This window comes from Myotis lucifugus, unplaced genomic scaffold (genome assembly GCF_000147115.1).
Source record: "Myotis lucifugus unplaced genomic scaffold, Myoluc2.0 scaffold_227, whole genome shotgun sequence".
NCBI classification, from domain to species: domain Eukaryota; kingdom Metazoa; phylum Chordata; class Mammalia; order Chiroptera; family Vespertilionidae; genus Myotis; species Myotis lucifugus.
This window is the reverse complement of record NW_005871275.1, coordinates 1,542,872-1,564,396: the sequence shown is the minus strand read 5'-3', so window position 1 is coordinate 1,564,396 and position 21,525 is coordinate 1,542,872. Positions and strand designations below refer to the sequence as shown.

At 39.6% G+C, this 21,525-nt stretch overlaps 1 protein-coding gene across 2 annotated transcripts in view; it reads left to right on the top strand.

The window, feature by feature from the left end:
- The window catches only part of FLT1 (fms related tyrosine kinase 1), a 198,723-nt gene that overhangs the window by 44,962 nt on the left and 132,236 nt on the right, over nucleotides 1-21,525 (top strand). For both annotated transcript variants that reach the window (XM_023762009.1, XM_023762010.1), the window contains exons 4-8: nucleotides 12,876-13,000; nucleotides 16,435-16,597; nucleotides 16,700-16,836; nucleotides 19,562-19,736; nucleotides 20,706-20,823. In XM_023762009.1, coding sequence (XP_023617777.1) covers nucleotides 12,876-13,000; nucleotides 16,435-16,597; nucleotides 16,700-16,836; nucleotides 19,562-19,736; nucleotides 20,706-20,823 — 718 coding nt within the window. The remainder of the gene's footprint in view (nucleotides 1-12,875; nucleotides 13,001-16,434; nucleotides 16,598-16,699; nucleotides 16,837-19,561; nucleotides 19,737-20,705; nucleotides 20,824-21,525) is intronic.

Sequence of the window (21,525 nt, the reverse complement as noted above, 5' to 3'; positions counted from 1 at the left end):
TTTCAGGCTTTTAATTGACTACACATTCATCAAGAAAACCCAGTCTTGGCTGCATTAATCAATAGAGTATACCAAAGAAATGCATACACACACTTTGAATAATTATAAAGGCAGTGTTTATTAAAATACATTTAATTTTCAAAATTGAGCTATCAGTTGTCAAAGTGTGTATACATATTTGGGGAGACACCATATATAAAGTTTTCAGAATAGAAGGGGTGCCAGTCTCACTGTTCAGTTCACACTTCAAGAAGGACAATGGAAACAGGAATTCCAGGCAAATTAACCCCTCTCACCTTCATTTCATCATCTGTAAAATGGGTACCTGCCTCATGGGGTTGTGACCATAAAATAATTTGATGATTTCTTATTTTCATTGGTTAGAAACAATGAAAGAACTGAAATGTTTAATCTAAAAAGTAAAAAAAAAATGAGTGGGAAAATAGGAAATATGACTGTGATGATCTCCTTCGAAGTTTTCTTAGGCGAACAAGAGGTTAAGCCTTTATAATCCAAGATGGCAGAACTGTTATCTAAGAATGAAAGAATTCAAGACGGGCAGATTCCAGCTTGATGTAAGGAAGTGCTCTCTAACATGTGAAGCTATCCAAAAGTGGAATGGCTGTCTTGGGAGACGGTGCGTTCTTCCTGTGTCCAGGCATTCCAGCACAGGACAGGGGCTCACCTGGTGGCACTGGGCACGAGGGTGCCCCAGGCCTTCCCACTGTTGAGATTCGATGCGGGCCCGGTGTGTGTCACTATCACTGGCTCAGGTTCATTACATATATCATCTCATTTCATTTCAATAACCCAATGGGATACATTCTAATAGCAGTCTCTTTTACAGGAAAGTCGGAAAAATTCCATACCAAGTTTAAGAAGGCATACTTTGTAAATTATTAAGTCAAGTTTTGGACCCAGATTAACTTCCAAACCTGTGCTATTTCCAACATGGCCTTGCCTGGGCTTGCCAGCCAACTTCTTCCAAGCTTTATGTGTAGAATAAACTGAAGTGTGTGTGTGTGTGTGTGTGTGTGTGTGTGTGTGTGTGTGGCGGCGGGGGGTGGGGTGGGAGAGGGCAGTGGGCTCTGTGCAGGGTTACAAACTGAAAGCGTTCAGGCCAGATTTTGATTGGCAGGCATAGTGCTTTTGGCTGTCAGTATTTATAATTAGAGGAGTTTACATAAAAATCTGTCTTAAAGATTGGCAACTCTGGTCACATTTGGCCCAAATTCCCACTTGGCAACAACTGGCTGCAGCATGCAGGGACTGCCCCTTTGTCACGGCCCCCACATTCTCACCTGCTACCACTCCTACTGCCTCTCATCCTGCTGCTGCGCTCGTCTGCCTGCCGTGCCCGGCCTCCAGAGGAATGTCACTGTGCTGTGCCCATGTGCCCATTTTAGTGAAAACACACAAATCACAAGTTGAGGAGTAGGAAAGGGCCTGTCACGTTTTCTAGATGGGAAGTTGAGCTTGAGTCCCATGGTGGCACTGGGCGTCAGTGCAGGATCTCAACAAAATCCTGGCTCCTGACTCCCTACTGCACACACTCTGGAGACAATGTTCTCCTGATGGGCAGTACGGAGGCCGCTCTGTCAGAGAACCCCTGTCCCGGCTGGAGAGGGGACTAACCAAGCCCCTGCCCTTGAGGATTACTGTGTCCTTGGAAGGCATTTTATCTCGAGTCTCCATAAAATAGGACTTTGTCTGGTTTGAGTGCTCTTGGTTCTGAGGGTTTTCAGAGGCCCCTTAAGAGTCCCCAGCACCTTCTGTCAGGGAGAGCTAAGCGGAAGTGTGAGGATTACTTATCAGTTTGTTGTTTCATATTTCTAAGTTCTTTCAGAAGATCCCAGGTTAACCCTGTCTTTGTGCCACCAGTTCTATCACTGCTGTGAATATTTGAAGGTGTAGTTGTCACTCCCAAGTCATTTGGGGGGATTAGGATCAGATTTTGGTGTGGTGGAGAAAGAATGGTCAAAAAACTGGAATTCAGTTTTGGCTCAGCCATGAGTATAATTCCTGTGCTTGTGGGAAGGTTTCTCTCTGGGCCTCAGTTTCCTCTTCTGTAATGTAAGAGGCAATGTTAGGACATTTTAAAAGTCCATTGACAGTTTTACAAATTTATGATTCAAAAGTAGAGCTGGGAATAATAGGACTTGGAACACGGCCAAAAATCTTGGCAGTAGAAGGAAAAGTTATAGTAGTCCATCAGAGCTCCTTGCTTCTTCCTTTCTCTTTCATTTCCTTCCTCCTTCCCTCCTTTCTTCCTTCTGTCCTCCTTTCCTTCCTTCTGTCCTTCTCACTTCTTTCCATCCATCCACCCATCTCTCCATCTTCCCTTCTTTTTTTCCCTCTTTCTTTTTACCTTCTTCCTGTCTTTCTTTCCTTTTGAGATGCTTTACTTGATCACGATGAAGATATGACTGAGGTCATTCACTTAGTCAACATAGAAATCAACTAAGCAGTTTGATGTGAGCACTCAGGGAGCAAAGTTCTAGGAAGCATGGGAAGCCTGAGACCTTTGCTGCCTTCCCTGATCTTATAAGCTCGTCAAGTTTACCATCTACCCAATACCTACTCTCATGTAGATCTTCAACTAACTTCTTTAAATCCTATCTACACATTTTTTAAAATGCTGTTGATATTCCCCCTCAAGGCAGAATTTAGTACCTGCTTTTTTTTCTAACATGAAAGGTCTGTAAGTGGGGGTACGTGTGTTGACCATGCTGCTAGAACATCAGGACCTTGAATTCCTGGACTGTGCTTTATGCGCTGTGCTGGGCACATGATATGTCCTAATTTAACTTTTTTCTTTATTTTGCCTCATCCAATGTCTTCTCCAGAAACATCAATTGTCTATGTGCCGTGTGTCCAGCCTATGCTAGACCCTGGGTTGAGATGATTGATCACCCTAGTCACCTGCTACAGCCACACACATTTCAAGGAACAAGCTCATAGAAGATGCAAGAGGATAGAGAGAGGGTGGCCCATCATCTGTTATCTTCTCTCCTTTCTAACTCTTGTCTTTTTCTCCCTCCTTGCTATCCAGTCCACAGTCATAAGTAGGCAGTGGGCCTTCAAAGTGAGGCAAGGCAAAACTACATGTTTCTTTTTTAAAGTTAGGTAGGTAGTTGGGAAACAGCTTTTTTAGAAAGAGAAATTTCTTATTTTATACCACACAAATAATGCGTTTTTAAATTTTTTTTTTAGTTTGGGATAGCATCTTCAGTTTGAAATGTAATGACCTTTTTCTGTTTACCTTGCTTTAATAGAAATATTGTGTAAATTAGCTGTCTGGATGGCAGAATCTGGCTGCTGATGTTCCTAGGCCAGCTGTCCTGGGATTATTCACTTTTGAATCTGGATACTGATTTACCACTAGTGGTGACAGCGGTAAATTACAAGTGAAGTTTTGTGGTATTCATTTGGGTAATCAGGATAACTCACTAGGAAATACTTAATTTTATACTCCCTGTGGACCATAATACTCAGACACATCAGCCAGGTAACTTCTCATCTAAATGAAGACAGAGATGCTTCACTATGTTCCCCACTGACTGGGCTGCCAAGGAGAACTGAAGGACATATTAGTAACCAAGATGGCTTTGTCACAGGGGAAAATCCCACTTTTTGTGAGTTGCTCACCCAGATGCAGAGGGAGTGGGAGGAAAAGGTTGCAAGGGCCCATGAAGTGAGGAGTCCACACTGGATGGTCTCCAGGTACTATTCCAGCTCAGAAAATAGTGGGTCATCACATCTAAGAAAGAGTCCAAAGTTCTGTTTTCTTCAAAATAAGATTTTTAGGTATAATTCATACACCATACAATTTATATAAAGTGTCCAATTTCATTGTTTTTAGCATGTTGACAGATATATGCAATCCTCACCAGTCTTAGAACATTACAGTATCTCAAAGAGTCCCCATACTCTTCAGCTACCCCCCCCAATAACTTTCAGCCCTAAGCCACCACCAATCCACCAGAATAGATTTGCCTAGTCTGCATTTTTTATGTAAATAAAATAATAAAATATGTGACTTTTATTATTAAATAAAATGCATAAATATGTGCTTTTTTCATTCAGCATAATGTTTCAAGGTACCATTATCAGTACTTTGTATCTTTATATGGCTGAATAATATTCCACTGTAGATCTACATTTCAGCTACCTATTTATCAGTACATGGACATTTGAGTAGTTTTCACTTTTTGGCTATTATGGATAGTCCTCCAATAAACATCCACTTAGAAGTTTTTATGTAGACATAAGTTTTCATCCTCTTACGTAGATACCTGGGTAAGGAATAGCTGGGTCATATGTTTAATCGTTTGAAGAACTGCCCGACTCTTTTCCAGAGTGACTGCACCATTTTACACAGACCAGCAGTGTATGAGGGTTTTGATTCCTCCACATTCTTGCCAATACTTGTTATTATGTCTTTTTTAATTCTGGCCATCCTGATGGGAATGAAGCACTATCTCGTTGTGATTTTGATTTGCATTTCCCTGATGGCTCATGATGTTGAGCATCTTTTCAGGTGCTATTGACCATATGTATACCTTCTTTGGAGAACTGTCTATTCAGATCCTTTTTCCATTTTTTAATTTGTTTTTTGTCTTTATTATTGAGTTGTAAAAATTCTTTAAATTTATTAATATTACATTTCAATAGATTTTATATAATCATGTATTATAGATATATTTATATATTCTAAAAATTATATAAATTTTAATGTATTCTGTATATAAATATATTTCCTATATTTTAGATATAGGTCCTTTATCAGATATATAATTTGCACATATTTTCTCCCATTCTGTGGCTTCTCTTTTAACTTTCTTGTTAATATTTTTTGAAGCACAAAAGCTTTAAATATTGATGAAGTCCAATTGATCTATTTTTTTTCTTTTGCTGCTTGGATCATATCTGAGAATCTAATGGTAAATCTCAGATCTGAAGAATTACCTTTTTAATTTCTTTTAAGAGTTTTACAGTTTTAGCTCTTATATGTAGGTCTTTGATCCATTTGGAGTTAATATTTATGTGTGATGTGAAGATCCAACTCCATTATTTCGTGGCATTGCTCCAGCACCATTTGTTGGAAAGACTATTCTTTTCCCATTGGATGGTCTTGGCATCTCTGTTGAAAATCAAGAGAGGGGCCAAGAGAGTGAGTGGCACTCAGGCTTGGAACAGACATACTCTCACTTCAGCCAGACCAAAGCCAGTCAAGTCACAGGCCCTCCCAGATTCACTGGGGTGGGGAGATTCCACTCCTTAATGGGAGGAGCTGAATGTCTCATTACAAAGGGCATAGGAAAGGGCAGAGAATTGGAATTAGTTTTACATTCAGTCTATTACAATGGTCAGTCAATATTTGTTCTTGAGTGACTACAGAGATAAGGGAAAAAGGACACTGGTGGGGGTGGCTGATACATGTCATCCTCTCCCTTTCCCCAGTTCAGCTTCAGAGGACACACATGGAACTCCATTGAGATTGAGGTTAGGGAGGAAAATAAGAGGAGTTAAATTCACAGAGAGTCTAGATATATATTTGGAGACAGGGTCCTTCTCCCCTCTGACCCCACATCCCATCCTACATGTGCTCTGCCAAAGAACACAGCAAAGCACCCCTCTCCTGGGGTGGAGGCCAGGGGAGGCGGAAAAAAATTTTTTTAAAAAATCAACTGACCATAGACTCGGGCTTATTTCTGGTCTCTTAGTTCCACTTCACTGATCTATACGTCTGTCTTTATGCTAGTGCAACACTGTCCTAATCTCTGTTGTTTATGGTTTTAGTGGTAACCTTTGAAATTGAGAAGTATAAGTCCTCCAACTTTGTTTTCCTTTTTCAAAACTGTTTTGGCTATTCTCGGTCCTTGCTCTAAATTTTAAAATCAGCTTGCCAATTTCTACAAAGAAGTCAGCTGCGATTCTAAGAATGGCATGAAATTTATAGATCAAATTGCATAGAATTTATAGATCATCTTAACAATAGTAAGTCTTCTAATCCATGAACATTGGACTTTTCATTTATTTAGATCTTTAGTTTCTTTTCACAGCTTTTTTAGTTTTCAAAGTACAGTATAAGTTTTACACTTCTTTTGTTAAATATATTCCTAAATACTTTATTCTTGTTTATGCTATTGTAAGTGGAAATGCTTTCTTAATTTTATTTTCAGGTAGTTCATTACAAATATATTGAAATAAAATTGGATTTTATATATTGATCTTGGATCCTTCAATTTTTTGCTGAACTCATTTAGTAGTTCTAGACTGTGTCATCTGAATAGAGAAAATTTCACTTATTCCTTTCAAATCTGGATGCCTTTTATTTCTTTTTCTTGCCTAATTGCATTGGCTAGAATATTGTAATGTTGTTTATAATAGCTATTGAATCTCAGTGGTTCTCAACCTTCTGGCCCTTTAAATACAGTTCCTCATGTTGTGACCCACCCATAAAATTATTTTTGTTGCTACTTCATAACTATAATGTTGCTACTGTTATGAATTGTAATGTAAATATCTGATATGCAGGATGGTCTTAGGCAACCCCTGTGGAAGGGTCGTTTGACCTTCAAAGGGGTCGCGACCCACAGGTTGAGAACCACTGCTCTAGTATGATGTTGAATAGAAGTGGCAAGAATAGACAAGCTTATCTTGTTCCTAATCTTAGGGTGAAAGTATCCAGTATTTCACCGTTAAGTATGATGCTAGCTGTTAATTTTTTTTTGTACATGCCCTTTATCAGGTTGAGGAAGTTTCCTTTTATTCCTACTCTGTTGAGTGTTTTTATCATGAAAAAGGGATTTGAATGTTGTCAAATGCTTCTTCTGTATCTAATAAAATGACCATGTGGTGTTTGATTGTTATTCTATTGGTATGGTATTTTAGTGACATTGATTAATTTTGGATGATACATCAATTCTTGCATTCCTGGAACAAATTCCACTTGGTCATAGCATATAATTATTTTCATATATTCAGTTTGCTAGTATTTTGCTGAGCTTTTTTGCATCCACATTCATAAAAGACATTGATCTGTAGTTTCCTTGTGAAGTCTTTGGTTTTGGTGTCAAGGTAATAATGGCCTCATAGAAAGAATTGGGAAGTTTCCCCTTCTGTTCTATATTTTAGAAAACTTTGTGCAGAAGTTATATTAGTTCTTTGATATAGTTCACTTGCCATCTGGGCCTGAACTTTTCTTTGTGGGCAGTTTAATTACTAATTCAATCTCTTTACCTATAGGTCTATTTAAGTTGTCTGTTTCTTGCTGCATTAGTTTTGTGTCTCTCTAGGAGCTTGCCCATTTCATCTGCTATCTGTTTGTTGGCATATAATTAGAATATTCCTTTATATTGCTTTCTATTTTAATAATGATGATAGCAATTTCTACTGTTTCATTTCTGAATTTATTCATTTTAAAAATATATTTTTTTATTGATTTTAGAGAGGAAAGAAGAGGGAGAGAGAGATAGAAACATTAATGAGAGAGAGAATCATTGATTGTCTGCCTCCTGCATGCCTCCCACTAGGGGTCGAGCCCACAACCCAGGCATGTGCTCTTGACTGGGAATCAAACTATGACCTCCTAGCTCATAGGTCAATGCTCAACCACTGGGCACACTGGCTGGGCTGATTTTATTCATTTGTCTTCCCTCTTTTTTCCTTGTTTGCCTGGCTAGAGGCTTATCTTTTCAAAGAACTGGCTTTTGGTTTCGTGGATTTTTCTCTATTGTTTTCCTGTTCTCTACTTCATTAATTTTCACTCTAATTTTTTATTTCCTCCCTTCGGCTTTCTTCAGTTTGCTGTTCTTTACATAGAATTCTAAAGTGGAAATTAGGATATTGGCTTGAGATCTTTCTCTTTTTTCAATCTAGGCATAGAGCTGTAAATTTCCCTCTAGACATTGTTTTAGCTCCATCCCATAGTTTTGGTGTGTTGTGTCTTCATTTTTATTCATCTCAAAGTATTTTAATTTCTCTTTTAGTTTCTTCTTTGATTCATTAGTTGTTTAATTCCACATATTTGTGAGTATCCCAGGTTTCTTTCTGTTATTTGATTTCTAATTTTATTTCACTGTAGTCAGAGAACATAATTTGTATTATATTAATTGTTTTATGGCCTAAAGTATAGTTTATCCTAGAGAATGTTCCAGGTGCACTTGAGAAAAATGTATATCCTGCTGTAATGGGTGGAGCATTCTATAGATGTCAGTTAGGTCTGGGTGGTTATTAATGTTGTTCAAGTCCTCTACTTCCATTTTGATCTTCTTTCTAGTTATTCTACCCATTATTGAAAGTGGGATACTATAATCTTCTATTATTGTTAAATTATAGAAGATTCTATCTTCATTTCTGATGTGTATTTCAGTGCTCTGTTGTTAGTTAAATATATGTTTATAATTACTATAACTTCCTGGTTGATTGACCCTATTGTTATTAGAAAATGTCCCTCTTTATATCTAGTAACATTTCTAGTTTTAAAGTCTATCTTATCTAATATTAGTATAGCTACTTCAGCTTTCTTGTGGTTGCTCCAGTGAAGAAATTGCTTTTTAGCCACCTTTTTGGCTCACATTTCAAATGAAACATTTCACCAGCTAACAAACTCTCGTTGGGCTCTAGGAATAGTCTACAACACAAAGACCTGTGTGATGTGAAAACTCTTGTGTCTAGATAGAACCCTCTTCATGGGATTGCTTAATTGCTTAATTGTCCTCTTCACTTCATCCTCAACAAATTTAAGACTCTTTTCAAATAAGTGGGAGTCCTTATGACCACAACTGAAAGTTAAGGAAAATAAAATTAAAGGAAAAAGAAGTCAGGAAATATTTATAAATATTATAGGAATAAACAAGTGCTGGTCCCTAGACGGGTGGCTCAGTTGGTTGAAGCATTGTCCCGTACACCAAAATGTTGCAGACTAGATTCCCAGTCAGAGCACATACCTTGGTTGTGGGTTTGATCCCTGGTAGGGAAGCAGGAAACAGTTGATTGATGATTCTCTCTATTTCTCTCTCTCTCTCTCTTCTTCTTTAAACACGCACACACATACACACACACACACACACACAAGCATATCCTCGGGGGAAGATTTTTTTAAAGTGCTAGTAAACAAGATATTTACTCTTGAACCCCTCAAGTCAGAAAAGCTCCCTGAATTTTTTGGATCGCTCACTTGCTCTGAACCTACTAGAAGAATTCCGAGATGATGGCAGTGGGAAACGAAGTAGAGTGAGGATGGCACACTGGGGCCTCTGTCTGTGTGCCCTAATGTGCCAGAATATTACAGATTTCAAAAGGAAGAAAGAAAACATGTTAAAAAATAGATGTAATCCCATTCTGAGCAAGGGTCCCTGTTTGATCTTCCCTGGTGTCCGAGCCCACTTGTTTTGAAGGATGACAGCCCAGATACTCCCGTTGGATGAGAAAACCTCATAGACTGTGCCAGTTTCCTGTCACTGCTTTGAGCTCCAATAGTTCAGGAAGGGGAGGGTGGCGTGACCTCTACCTCGCTGTGTTGGCATGAGTCCCTGGTGACAGTGTGTCTGCGCTGCTGGGACACTGGCAATCTTTGGAGTAGCTCTTCCTCACTCTTTCAACAACTAGCCAATTTGGTCTCAGGAAGCCACTCTGCCGTGGTGGCTCTGTTTGGAAGTCATTTTTAATTTTGTGACAAAGACAAATGTGTCCTATGGGAATAGTAAGTGGTTTTACTGGTGATATTAATGGAACTGTGACCTCTTCTGTATCTATGATCCTGCAAAACAAAAAATGTTTGTATTCTAATATGTCAGGCAAGTTCATTCTTAGCCCTTCCTTGAAGCAAACTGCAGAGGAAATATACTATTAATAAGCCCAGAGAATATTGTTTGTGAGTGTGTGTGTGTGTGTGTGTGTGTATCTAGTCATGAGTTCATTTGCAAACACAGTGGATACAAATTATGTGTTTTGAATTATGTTAGGATGGACACAACTCATTGGTTCTGACATCTTTGAACAGAATTGCAGTGGGCCCAGTGCTGACATCGGTATTGAATTTTAAAGGGCAATAGCTGTAGTAAAATTCAAGTGTTTAGGGGATCCAAAGTGACAAAGAAAAAGAAGAAAGCCAAAGGCACATTGAATGGACCTCTTCTATTTTCATTTGGGATTGGCATTCATTAGCCTAGATGTGACTACGCTGATGTTTACTATTTCCTGCAGGAACTTTTATGCCAATGTCCTTGGTTGAAAATGGTTGCTTAAGGAGACAGTAAATTAAATGTGAAGGATTTACAGTTTAGTTACATGAATTAAACCATTTCCTGGTGTTTGTGTTTACCTTGGGACTCACAAAGGAGACAAAATATAGACTCACAGGAGGAAGGGAAGGAATGATCAAATACCAATAGCCTCTGCCTGATTGTCTAGCTCAGCAAATTTATTTAGGAGACGAATTTCGTGCTGATAATGAATCTTTGTCCCTGTTTATTAGCTTTTCCTCCCTGCATATGCTATTGCACACTTTGAGCTTTCCTAAACAGACATAATTATTCAATGTCATGATTAATATCTCATTCTATTATATTGGACAAAACTAAATCAAATGCAAATTTTATACTTTTCCTCAAGTAAAAAATGGATGGTGCTTTATAATTTGAGACTTAAATTCAATAATTGAAAATGTTATTATAGCCCTGGCCGGTGTGGCTCTGTTGGTTGGCTGCCGTCCTCTGCACTGAAAGGTTGCAGGTTCGATTCTCCATCAAGGCACATGCCCAGGTTGTGACCTCAATCCCCAGTAGGAGGCATGCAGGAGGCAGCAGATCAATATTTCACTCTCGATATTTATCTCTCCCTCTCCCTCTCTCTCTAAAATCAATAAAAAAAAATTTTTTTAATGTTATTGTAAAGTAGGAAAACTGACAAATACAGAAGGTAAATGAGAAAATAACCTATGAAGTCACTACTCAAAGATAATCATTAACATTTTATTATATGAATTTTGTCTTTTATTTTGGTGCCATTTTATGAATATATAACTTTTAATAGTTAATAGTTAATATCATGAACATAATTTGTGATTTTTATATATCCTAACCCCCTCTTTCCAATAAGTTCAAATTTCTCATAATAATAGTACTCACACATATATAGTACTAATCTGCCAGGCACTATTCTAAGCACATACATTAATTCATGTAAGCCTCATTGTAACCCTTTAAAGTAGATTTTATGAGTGAGACGCAGGGTAAAATGATCTACTCAAAGTCTCACAACTAGTAAGGGGCAGAGCCAGGAGTCAGACTCAGGTTGTAAAGTGTGTGCTTTTAATCACCATGATCTGTTGCCTCCCTCTGATTGTCCACTTCTGAAAGGCCCTGGCCCGAAGCTGTCCTGTGTTCTTCTCAGAATTCCTCTAAGTCTAGAAAGAATGACATGCCACATACTTTTCCTGGAACATGCGAAAATCAGCCCTGTCTCTGAAAAACAACTGCCACCTACAGCCCTTCCCCTGGGGAGCCCTCCCTCAAGAGAAGGCTGGTGATCTAGTCCCAAAGAGAAACTGCTTCCAGGCCTGGCTCTGTTCATGTCCACACAATTCATTTCATCTGTTTACACCTGTTTTCTCATCTATAAAGTGATGGGGCCATACAGCCCTTCACTCATTTATTGGCTCATTCATTCATTTACTACACATTAGGCAATCTTGCCTCTATTTCCTCTCCTCTAGGAGTTCATCATCCAATGTGTAGCCAGAGAAGTAAACTGCCAGTTCAGTGTCAGTGTGTGAAGTGTGGTGATGGAGAATGCTGGGGATGTTGGGAAGCTCCTAAGATGAGCTGGGGCAGAGAGAGGGGTTAAGGAAGGGGCTAGCCTGCAAGGCTTCCCAGAGGATGAGTAGGAATGGTTTAGGCATCTAGGGGCATAAGACGTATGCTGTGATGATAGGGTCTCTCTAAGGACCTCTCTAGGGTGTTTTAAACCATCCCATTCTCAGTGGGCTGCCACAATGTCAGCAATGGCACCTTTTTTTTTTGCTTAAAATTACAGGAATTTATTGTTTCACATTCTAGAGACTAGAGGTCTGAAATCATGGTTTCAGCTGGTCTATGTTCCCCTGAAACCTGAAGGGGAGCGTCCTTCCATGCCTCTGACCTTCTGGTGGTTGCTGGCTGTCCTTGGCTTCCCTTGCCTTAAAGCTTCATCATTCCAGCCTCTGCCTTTGTCCTCACATGGCATTCTCCCCTGTGTCGGTCTTCAACAGCCAACTTTTTATAAGGACACTAGTTATATTGGACCAGGGGCCCACTTAATTGAAGTAATTACATTGGCAGTAACCCTCCTTTGACCCAAATGAGGTCACATTCTGAAGTACTGGGATTAGAACATATCATTTTGGGGAAACACAGTTCAACCCATAGCAATCACTGGAGCCACCATTGAGCCTAGGCAACCATTCCCTACTTACCGTCTAGTTTCTCCAATTCATTCTCCACTCAGCATCCAGAATGAGCTTCCTCATCTCCAGCAAGCAGGTGGGGGCCTAATTAGTTCCTTCAGGTCCAGACAGAGAGATTTAACATCGGACTTCTTTTCATCTGGGCATCTCAGGCTGAAACCAAGGGAAGATGGAAACACAGTAACTTCTGAAGAGATCACTGTCGGTGGATTTCCAAGGGCAAGGGAATGGTACATGTGAGGATGTTTCTAATAGGATCTGATGCTCGTTCTTGAACCCAGAAGAATTACAGAGAATGTGTGGATTTCATTATGGGATGATGTACTGTGGCAGCGTCCATATGGCCTCACCAGCTACAGGGTCTAGATGTTTATAATATAATCATTGATATAGACATAAATTTCTCCACTTTCTTCTCATTCAGATACAAGTCGACCTTTCTTGGAGATGCACACTGAAATGCCTGAAGTGATAAATATAACTGAAGGAAGGCCGTTCGTCATTCCCTGCCGGGTTACGTCACCTGACATCACTGTTACTTTAAAAAGGGTAAAGTTGAGCAATGCTATTCTCGGAATTTTTTTACTGCAAATGAGCATAGTGAATTAATTAATTTTTTCCTTAGACAGTTGGGCTTCTCAGTGGGCTTTCAAATCACATCCTTTTACCATAAAGCATGAGTGCTACATGTTATACCATGCATGTATTTAAATGGAATAAAATGATCATGTCTTAAGCAAAAATCAATGTGAATAATGAAAGAACTAAAATCATGAAAATTTTTGTACTTGCCACAAATCCAAATGTCTGCAAAGATGAGAAAAAGCTTACACAACTGATAACTTGGCAGAGTGGTGAATCCAGGTTTTTGCTAAAGACAGAGCTGTCAGGCAGGTGCCCACCCCAGCTCCCACCTTTGGCCTGAGCCAGGAAATTCTTGGTAACAAAAGGCTTTGCTCCTGCTGGGCATCCAAACGTAGCCTCTTGGGGGCGGGGGGGGGGGCAGGAAAAGAATGTTATAAATGAGATTTTTCTTCCTATTATGTTGTAAGATGTTCGTAAGGATAAGAAAAAAAGATTTAGGTTCGAATTTAATAAAAACAAACGCTAAACTGTGGCAGTCCCGCTAATTCACCAGCTACAGGAGTTTAGAAATACACTAAGACTAAGAATTGAATAAAAGCTCCTATACTAAGAAATTCAGCCCCAGGGCCACACACACACACACACACACACACACACACACACACACACTAGTGAATCCTGAGAGCTTAGAGCTTTAAGAGAAAAAGTTAAGACTGTCCCACCACATGTAGCTACTCAGGGTGTACTAGCCTGTGTGGTGCTGGTCAGTAGGAGAAGTTTAGGGTGACTTGCAGTGTCCCCTATGGACCTTGGATAGTGAAATGTGATGGGGTATCTATCTCCCTGTCTTCTTCCTTTGCATTCACTCTCCTATATTGTTCATTTAAGCCTTCAGTACAGTCCATCAGAGACAGGTTTGGGCTTCTGTTACATCTGTGCATCATTGCCAGAAAACATAAAATCCAAGTTGGAAATAGCAGAGGAGTCTAACTCCATTGGTCTTAGAAAAAAACTGAGAGTAAGGGACCCGTATCCAGACTTCTTCAGTGTCCCCACTGTAAGTGCCTTGGAGGAAGTCACAGGCCTCCCTGCATGGCTTCTTACCACCCTACACTCACCCGCTGGACAAACTGGCATGTGACCAACCCTCTCTCTGCCTCAGTGTCCTCATTCAGAGATGGGAGCAATTACAGCAGCACCCACCTCACATGGCTGTTAGGAAGCCAAGGGGGGTAGTTTATGGAAAGTACTTGGAACAATGCCAGGTGCAAGTAGCCCTAATCAAGGGTGAGCGCCTTTATTATTTAATCTAGCAGTTTAATACTCAATACCGGATTACTATCTAGTTGTTTTCAATAGCATGGCATCACTCCTCTTAGTCTGATATGTTAATTGCTATGTGATTGGTATGCAACTTCTCTGTTTCATGCAAGCCCCCAGTTTTTTGCCCCTAATGCAGATCTGCTGCAAGGAACATTCCCAAATTCCCACACGAAGAATTTTGTGGGGTGGGGGGAGTTTGTTTACTCTGTTTTTCTACCTAAGATCAATGAGAGAGAGAGAGAGAGAGAGAGAGAGAGAGAGAGAGAGAGAGAGATATGAACAAAGCTCTAACAGGGATTCTGGTTTGACACATACTTACTGAAAATAATCTAACCTATTACATATATATGCTGACATGAAATTAATGTAAGGTCCCTTCCATTGGGCCTTTTCTTCCAATTTGCCACCCGCTCCCTCTCCTTTTCCTGTGCCTGCTTTTTCAGAGCCATTACCTGCTGGACACCGGCCTCCCTGTCAGTCCTTTCTTTCTCCTGCCTCTATAACATGTGCAGCCACTGCCGCAGCTGACGAGCTACATAATCTTTTGCTATTTTAGCTCTTGTCAGCTACAAATAAGAAACCCTACTGGTGGCAGTAACGGATAGATTGGAACAAGATAAACACTTTAGAGGGAATTTTACTGTTTTTAAGCTGTGCGGAGGAAATCCGCCAGCAACCCATCTCTCAGATTCAGCACACGCTTGTTTTCACGTATTTTTAAAGCATCATGATTTCAATCCCTGACTTAAATTTTTCTGAATTTTTCCCTTAATAGTTTGCACTAAGTTAGAATATTGTTTTTCCCCACTGAGTGCAAAGCATCCCTAGGTTTGCAGAGAGATGCTGATTTACTAAAACATAAAACGCACCCTCAGTCCCTTTCAGCTATTCATAAGCAGGATGTCATTCATTCCAAAGCCAAGCAACACTCAGGTAACATATTTGCATATCCAGACATTCCCTGGGAGAGAGGCACTGGTGACTTTGGGGATAGAAATTCAGCCCCAGGACCACAAATCCCAGCCAGATTAGCTTCTTCTACAAGTAATATAAACAAATGATAAATGGATAGAGTGAGGTAAGGGGTCCTTTTTAAAAGAAGATAGAAAAGATTCGAAACTTCTTCATGGCAATTTGGCCTTTCCTCTAGGTTATCTGGTTTTTTCCTTTCCAAGTTGGGACAAACAATAGAGGCAGTCAGAGGGTAGGCACTGCCCCTGCACGGGGCTGGCAACCTGGCATCGGGGCAGTGGGCCGGGCCCCTCTGTGGAGCAATGATCCTTTAAAACGTCTAATCCCAAGGCAGACTGTTTATACGATAGTCTTTAAAAATGAAGTCCTTGGGGCCTAGAAGAAGGCATAAGGGGACAATCAGGTCCTGGATTCTTCTCTTCTGTTTGGACTCACTGTGGTTGGGAACACTTCAAAGAATTGGAGAGCTCTCCAGCCATCACAGTGCCTCCGGCCTCCGCATCTGCTGGCAGCTGTCTTCATTGTTGCAGACTCAGCTTGAGAGGGGGGGTCCCCCTCCAGAGGCAGTCAATGCCTTTGGCCTTCTCAGAATGACAACCCCGTGTATGCTCTGACTCTTGGAGGATCTGGAGGGATCCAGTCCTTTAAAGACTGTCGCCTCTAGTGAATCATGCGAAATAGGAGGACAAGTTACAGCTTGTTAACAGATAAAGACATTCATGAGGATATCCTGGCAGCCCCAGTGGAAAAAAACACTAATTGGTTTCTCTATTGAGCATCAGGCCAGTTTATTACTAAGGTTCTCAGAGGCCAAAGAGACACAGGCTCCCACTAGAAGTCTGACCTGACCACTGGGCCATCCTAGGTAGTAGGTGCAGCTTGTTGCTAAGGCTGATAATCAGTTATTGTAATTACTCTAACTTATCATAATAAATGTATATATTGCTACATGTAAAGAAAACTGAAGACCCGCTTACAATAAACTGGATTTTTACCTGTGCTATTTGTATTTTAGATGAAAATTATGTTTTCAAAACCTACTAATGAACGCTACTGCCACGGTGTTAATATGATTTTGTTAAAGCATGTTCCTTCCTTTCCAGTTTCCATTTCATACTCTGATCCCTGATGGAAAAAGAATAACCTGGGACAGTAGGAAGGGCTTTTTAATTTCAAATGCAACATACGAAGAAATAGGCCTTCTGACCTGTGAGACAACTGTCAACGGACATTTGTACCAGACAAACTATCTCACATATCGACAAAGTAAGTGATGTTCCAATGGCGAGAACATAAACCAAAATACTCAGGGTTTAATCTGCTTAATGAAACCTTGATTTTAAAACATGTTATTTCTTATACTTGCAGCCACTACAATCTCAGATGTCCAAATAAGCCCACCAAGCCCTGTCAAGCTACTCAGAGGTCAGACTCTGACCCTCAACTGTACTGTCACCACACCCTTCAATACGAGAGTTCAAATCAAATGGACTTACCCTGGTGAAGTGAGTGACCGATTTTTCTATTTCTTCTGTAGGATAGTATTTATTTTTAGTAAGTGAAATGCCACTGTGTTTTTGCAGTGGGAAAATAGGAATATTTGACTCCTATGGCAGTTTGAGTCAATAAAAAAGTTTGGGTTTGGTGGGTGCTTTTTGACCTGGCATTTCATGAATCTGGTAGGCATAGATATGGTCTTTTGATGTGCAGAGGTTTTGTTTTGAAGTGTATAGACTGGTATTTCTATTGCATGATTCTGAGTGGAAAAAGGGATTGTTTCATCCTTGGAAACCATTCTCTAGGATTTAGAGATGAGAGAGAAATTTATCACTAATGCCAGGCAGGGACTATCTTTTGTAACAACAACAACAAAAAGTTGTCAGCGTATTCATTTAAGATACTGGCAGACAGTCAGGCTCCTGATTGGAGCATGTTTGGAAAAGATAATACAACCCAGCCATCCAGTGTTCCATTTGCTAAGTGACAAAGAGCAATTCTGTCCTTCAGAAAAATGAGAAGAATGAAGATGGAGTTGGGTTCCCTTACAAAGTTAAACATCCTTGCAAACAATTACTCTAAAAATGTGTAGATGGAGAACCTGTGATAAACTGTTCAGAAATGTTTGACAGTAGATCCAGCCCCCATTTCTTGTGTATCAGTGTGAGTTGTGTGGCATATCCCCAGTACAGTCCTCTGTTATGCTATTCAGATCACCCAATAAGTTCACTTATGATTAAATTATGTGCGAAAGTTTAATGCATCAGCCCCAAGCTATTGTTTTTCATCAACATTTCTTGCCCTGGAAATTGAATAATTTAGCAATAAAAAGGTGTAACAAGTGCCCTGTAGGGACACATTAAGGATACATTAGCCAAAGAATTTTCTAGAAAATGGTATTGTTTCATTTAAATAGAAATGCTATGACTTATAGCAGTGATGGCGAACCTTTTGAGCTCGGCGTGTCAGCATTTTGAAAACCCTAACTTAACTCTGGTGCCGTGTCACATATAGAAATTTTTTGATATTTGCAACCATAGTAAAACAAAGACTTATATTTTTGATATTTATTTTATATATTTAAATGCCATTTAACAAAGAAAAATCAACCAAAAAAATGAGTCCGCGTGTCACCTCTGACACGCGTGTCATAGGTTCGCCATCACTGACTTATAGCAATATTTTCTGGGTTTTGATAGAAATCGAATATTCTTGATCAATCAAATATTCTGAATAAATGCCAAGAGGGGAGAAACTTTTATCCTGTTAGTGTTGCTACTCTAAGTAAGAAAATGATGATACATCTGTTGAAAGACAATAACCTTCTAAAATGGCCCTGTCCAGTAGAACTTCCTGAGATGGAAATATTCTATATCTCTACATCCAATATAGTAAACACTAGCCACACATGGTTATGAGCACCCAGAATATGGCTGGTGTGACTGAGGAACTGAATTTTTAGTTTTGTTTACTTTTAACTTAAATAGCTGCATGTGGCTGGTAGCTCAGTACTGGACAACTCAGTTCTGAAACACGGGGTCAGCTGTTTTACAAGGAAGAAGTGACATCGATGGTACTCTGACTTGGAAATGAAAGTATTCTCAAAGGGAGAGTAATAACTCCATAACTGAAGTTGCTGAAAGCCCCTCAATCTGTTAGTTCAGGGGATTTTTGATATTGGAGAGTGACATTTTCTCCCTCGTTACTGCGGAGAATGAAGAACATGACTTAAATGTGTGTCTGTTTCAACAAGGCAATAAAGGGATAGGTGGGTAGAAATTACTAAACATGACACAGAGGAGAGAAGTTCAAGACACAAATATCAGTTCTGGACAGTTTCCAAAGTCTTTTTTCCATGCCCTCTCATGAGGAAGAATTGAGAGAAGGAAATAACATATTATGTGCTATAAAATGTAATGCTAAAAAAAAGAGAGAGAGAGGAAGGAACAATGAAAGGAAAAGGCAATGTGATCTCATCTTCTCAAAGCCAGAGCGGTCACTGGGGTCAGGTCACAGTGCGGACCCCAGGCCTGCTCTAGGTCTCCCCTGAAGCAAACACGAGACAGCACCCGCCAAGTGTCGGCTGACCACGTCGATGGTTTTGCATGTCCCCTGATCCATTTAGTGTGATTTAGCAGAAATGGGCAAGCATTGTTCAAATGGTGAAATAATGAAGCTGGGAGTGTTACACCTTAGTAGGTGTGGCCAGGACTCACTATCTTTTCCTTCAATTCAAGTAAGGAAGCAGAAGAAAACTCACATGGTGATTTATTAAGAAAAACACTGTCATTAAATCAGTGCTAAGGATATTGCCTGCGTTTGTGTGTGAGATCTATGCCTAGAGAATACGTGACTGTTGAGAGGGGTGTGTGTGCTGGAGGGAAGACTAGATTTCCACTCAAAGACCTAGTTTTGCCTTCTTTGGCCGGTGTCTCTGACACTTCAGTGTGCATCTGTAAAAGGACAATAATCCTGCCAGTCTGACTGGGTGGTGGTGAGAAACAATTGAGATGATGTCTGTGCAAGTCCATCTGAAGAAGAGGAAGTCCTCAAAAAAAATGCCACTGTGCGCATACTTGAAATAACCAGACAGAGATGTAATTTCCAAACCTTTTGCTCCAGGTGGGTTTGCTTTTCAGCATCAAATGTTGATCTCGGTAATAATCCGAGAAGTGCTACCACTTTAAGCGTGAACAATTACTACTTCTAATTTGTTATACATTTTATTTCTAGACAAATAAGAGTGCCTCTATAAGGCGTCGATTTGACCAAAGCAGTCCCCATGGCAATATATTCTACAGTATTCTCGTTATTAACAAAGTGCAGAGCAAAGACAAAGGCATTTACACCTGTCATGTGACAAGTGGCCCATCCTACAGATCTGCGAACACCTCAGTGCTTGTATATGGTAAGCAACTCAAGCTCTGCTTTCTAGCCATTGTGCTTTGGGGGAGGGTTCTATATACCAAGTAAATTTTCTTTTGGCCAACAGGAACACTGTCACCTCTCCCCCCTGCCAAAAAGCAAATCACACTAGGTGCTCTTGTAATACTTTTGAATTGAACAGAGAATCTTTTCCTTACAAATTTATTGTGGTTAATAATAACTCAGTTAGGTCACATTCAAAGCTATATGAAATCCTTTATTTAGTGTTGCTTATAAACAAAACAGAAAAATAGGATCATTTTTACCTTTATTTTCAGAAGGAAATTTCTAAGGTATTAATGTAATTTAGAGAAATAAAAATATGGTGCGATAAATTATTTAGAATTGATGCTTTTTTATCTCTGGTTTTACTCTCAAAAAATCCTAATATTTTTGCTCAATTTCAATAGGCAAATTCTTTTAAGAAAATACTTAATGCTCTTTAGAACCCTCAAAAACCTTATTCATCCCCAGTTTTGAAAAGAAAAAGTGTAAGGAGCAGAAACTAGGGAACAATTCTATCAGTGCCTTTCATACTCTTTTGACTTTCTCCAGTTGTTTTTTTTATATAAAATTAGCTGTTTTAGGGTGCCTGGAGCAACTTTCTCCCATTGTATTCATATGGCTGGGGGGATGTTTAGAAGTATCTTTTTAAATTTTTGTTGTTGTGATATAGACCCTTAAGGTGTTTCACTCTCTGTTGGCCTGAAACTGCTTTTATGCCTCTGGGACTTGCAACCACTTGATTTGAAAGTTTTTCACCAGTTAGGGTACTTTTAAGTTATTTTACTCATTGATCACTATTTGGGCTCATTGATAAGCTTGACCATAATTCAGCTGTTTTTTTATTCATTGCTTAGACCCTTCTTTAATGAGGGAGTGAGTTAGTGTTTTTGTTTTGTTTACATAAATATAGCCTTTTCTAATGTATTGATCATTTCTCCTTTCAAAGATGAACCATTCATTACTCTGAAACATCGAAAACAGCAGGTGCTTGAAACTGTAGCTGGCAAGAAGTCTTACCGGCTGTCGATGAAAGTGAGGGCATTTCCCCCGCCAGAAGTGGCATGGTAGGACTGACATTATTTTCCTATCAGTTCATGATAAGGTTTGTAAGTCTGAAAATGCAGGAGCTCACTGGCTTGATTTCCTAAAAATAATCAAGATAAGTTCCCAGGACAGCAGTGGAGAGCTAAGAACTGTGTTGAGTCTGGCTGGGAGTGTTGCCGGCAGGAAGGGCTAGAGGGAGGAGCGGTCCTGTGCCAGGGTGGAGCGGGGATTAGGGTTTTTTGAGTGCTCATTGCAGTTTAGGCATTCATTCACCCTGACTAAATTTCTGCATCTCTAAACCTTCCTATGATGTCAGCATCCTCTGAATGGAACATGTTGGCAATGACTAGGAAGCCTCCTGAATAAATAACATGCTCTATTAACCCTGGAGAAGTGGACCCTTGTGACGAGGATAATAATTCTCTTATTATCTGAAAATAATTCTTTTATATACAGCTGGGTGAAAATTCCAGTCTTGTTTTAAAGTCAAACAAACATTAATAAAGTCAAGACTTATTCCATTGCAGGGGTGGACAAATGCACCTACTTGAACTAATTACGTTTTTTTTGGCTCAAAGTTTGCATATTCAGAAACTCCTTAAGCATTTTTTTTTCTGGTAGCAGCACCTGATGTAAAACAATGTAATCTGTTTAAAATCTGCAGGCATTTTTAAAGCACTTTTGAGTGCCAATATCTTTGGCTTTAACTATTACATTTTAAA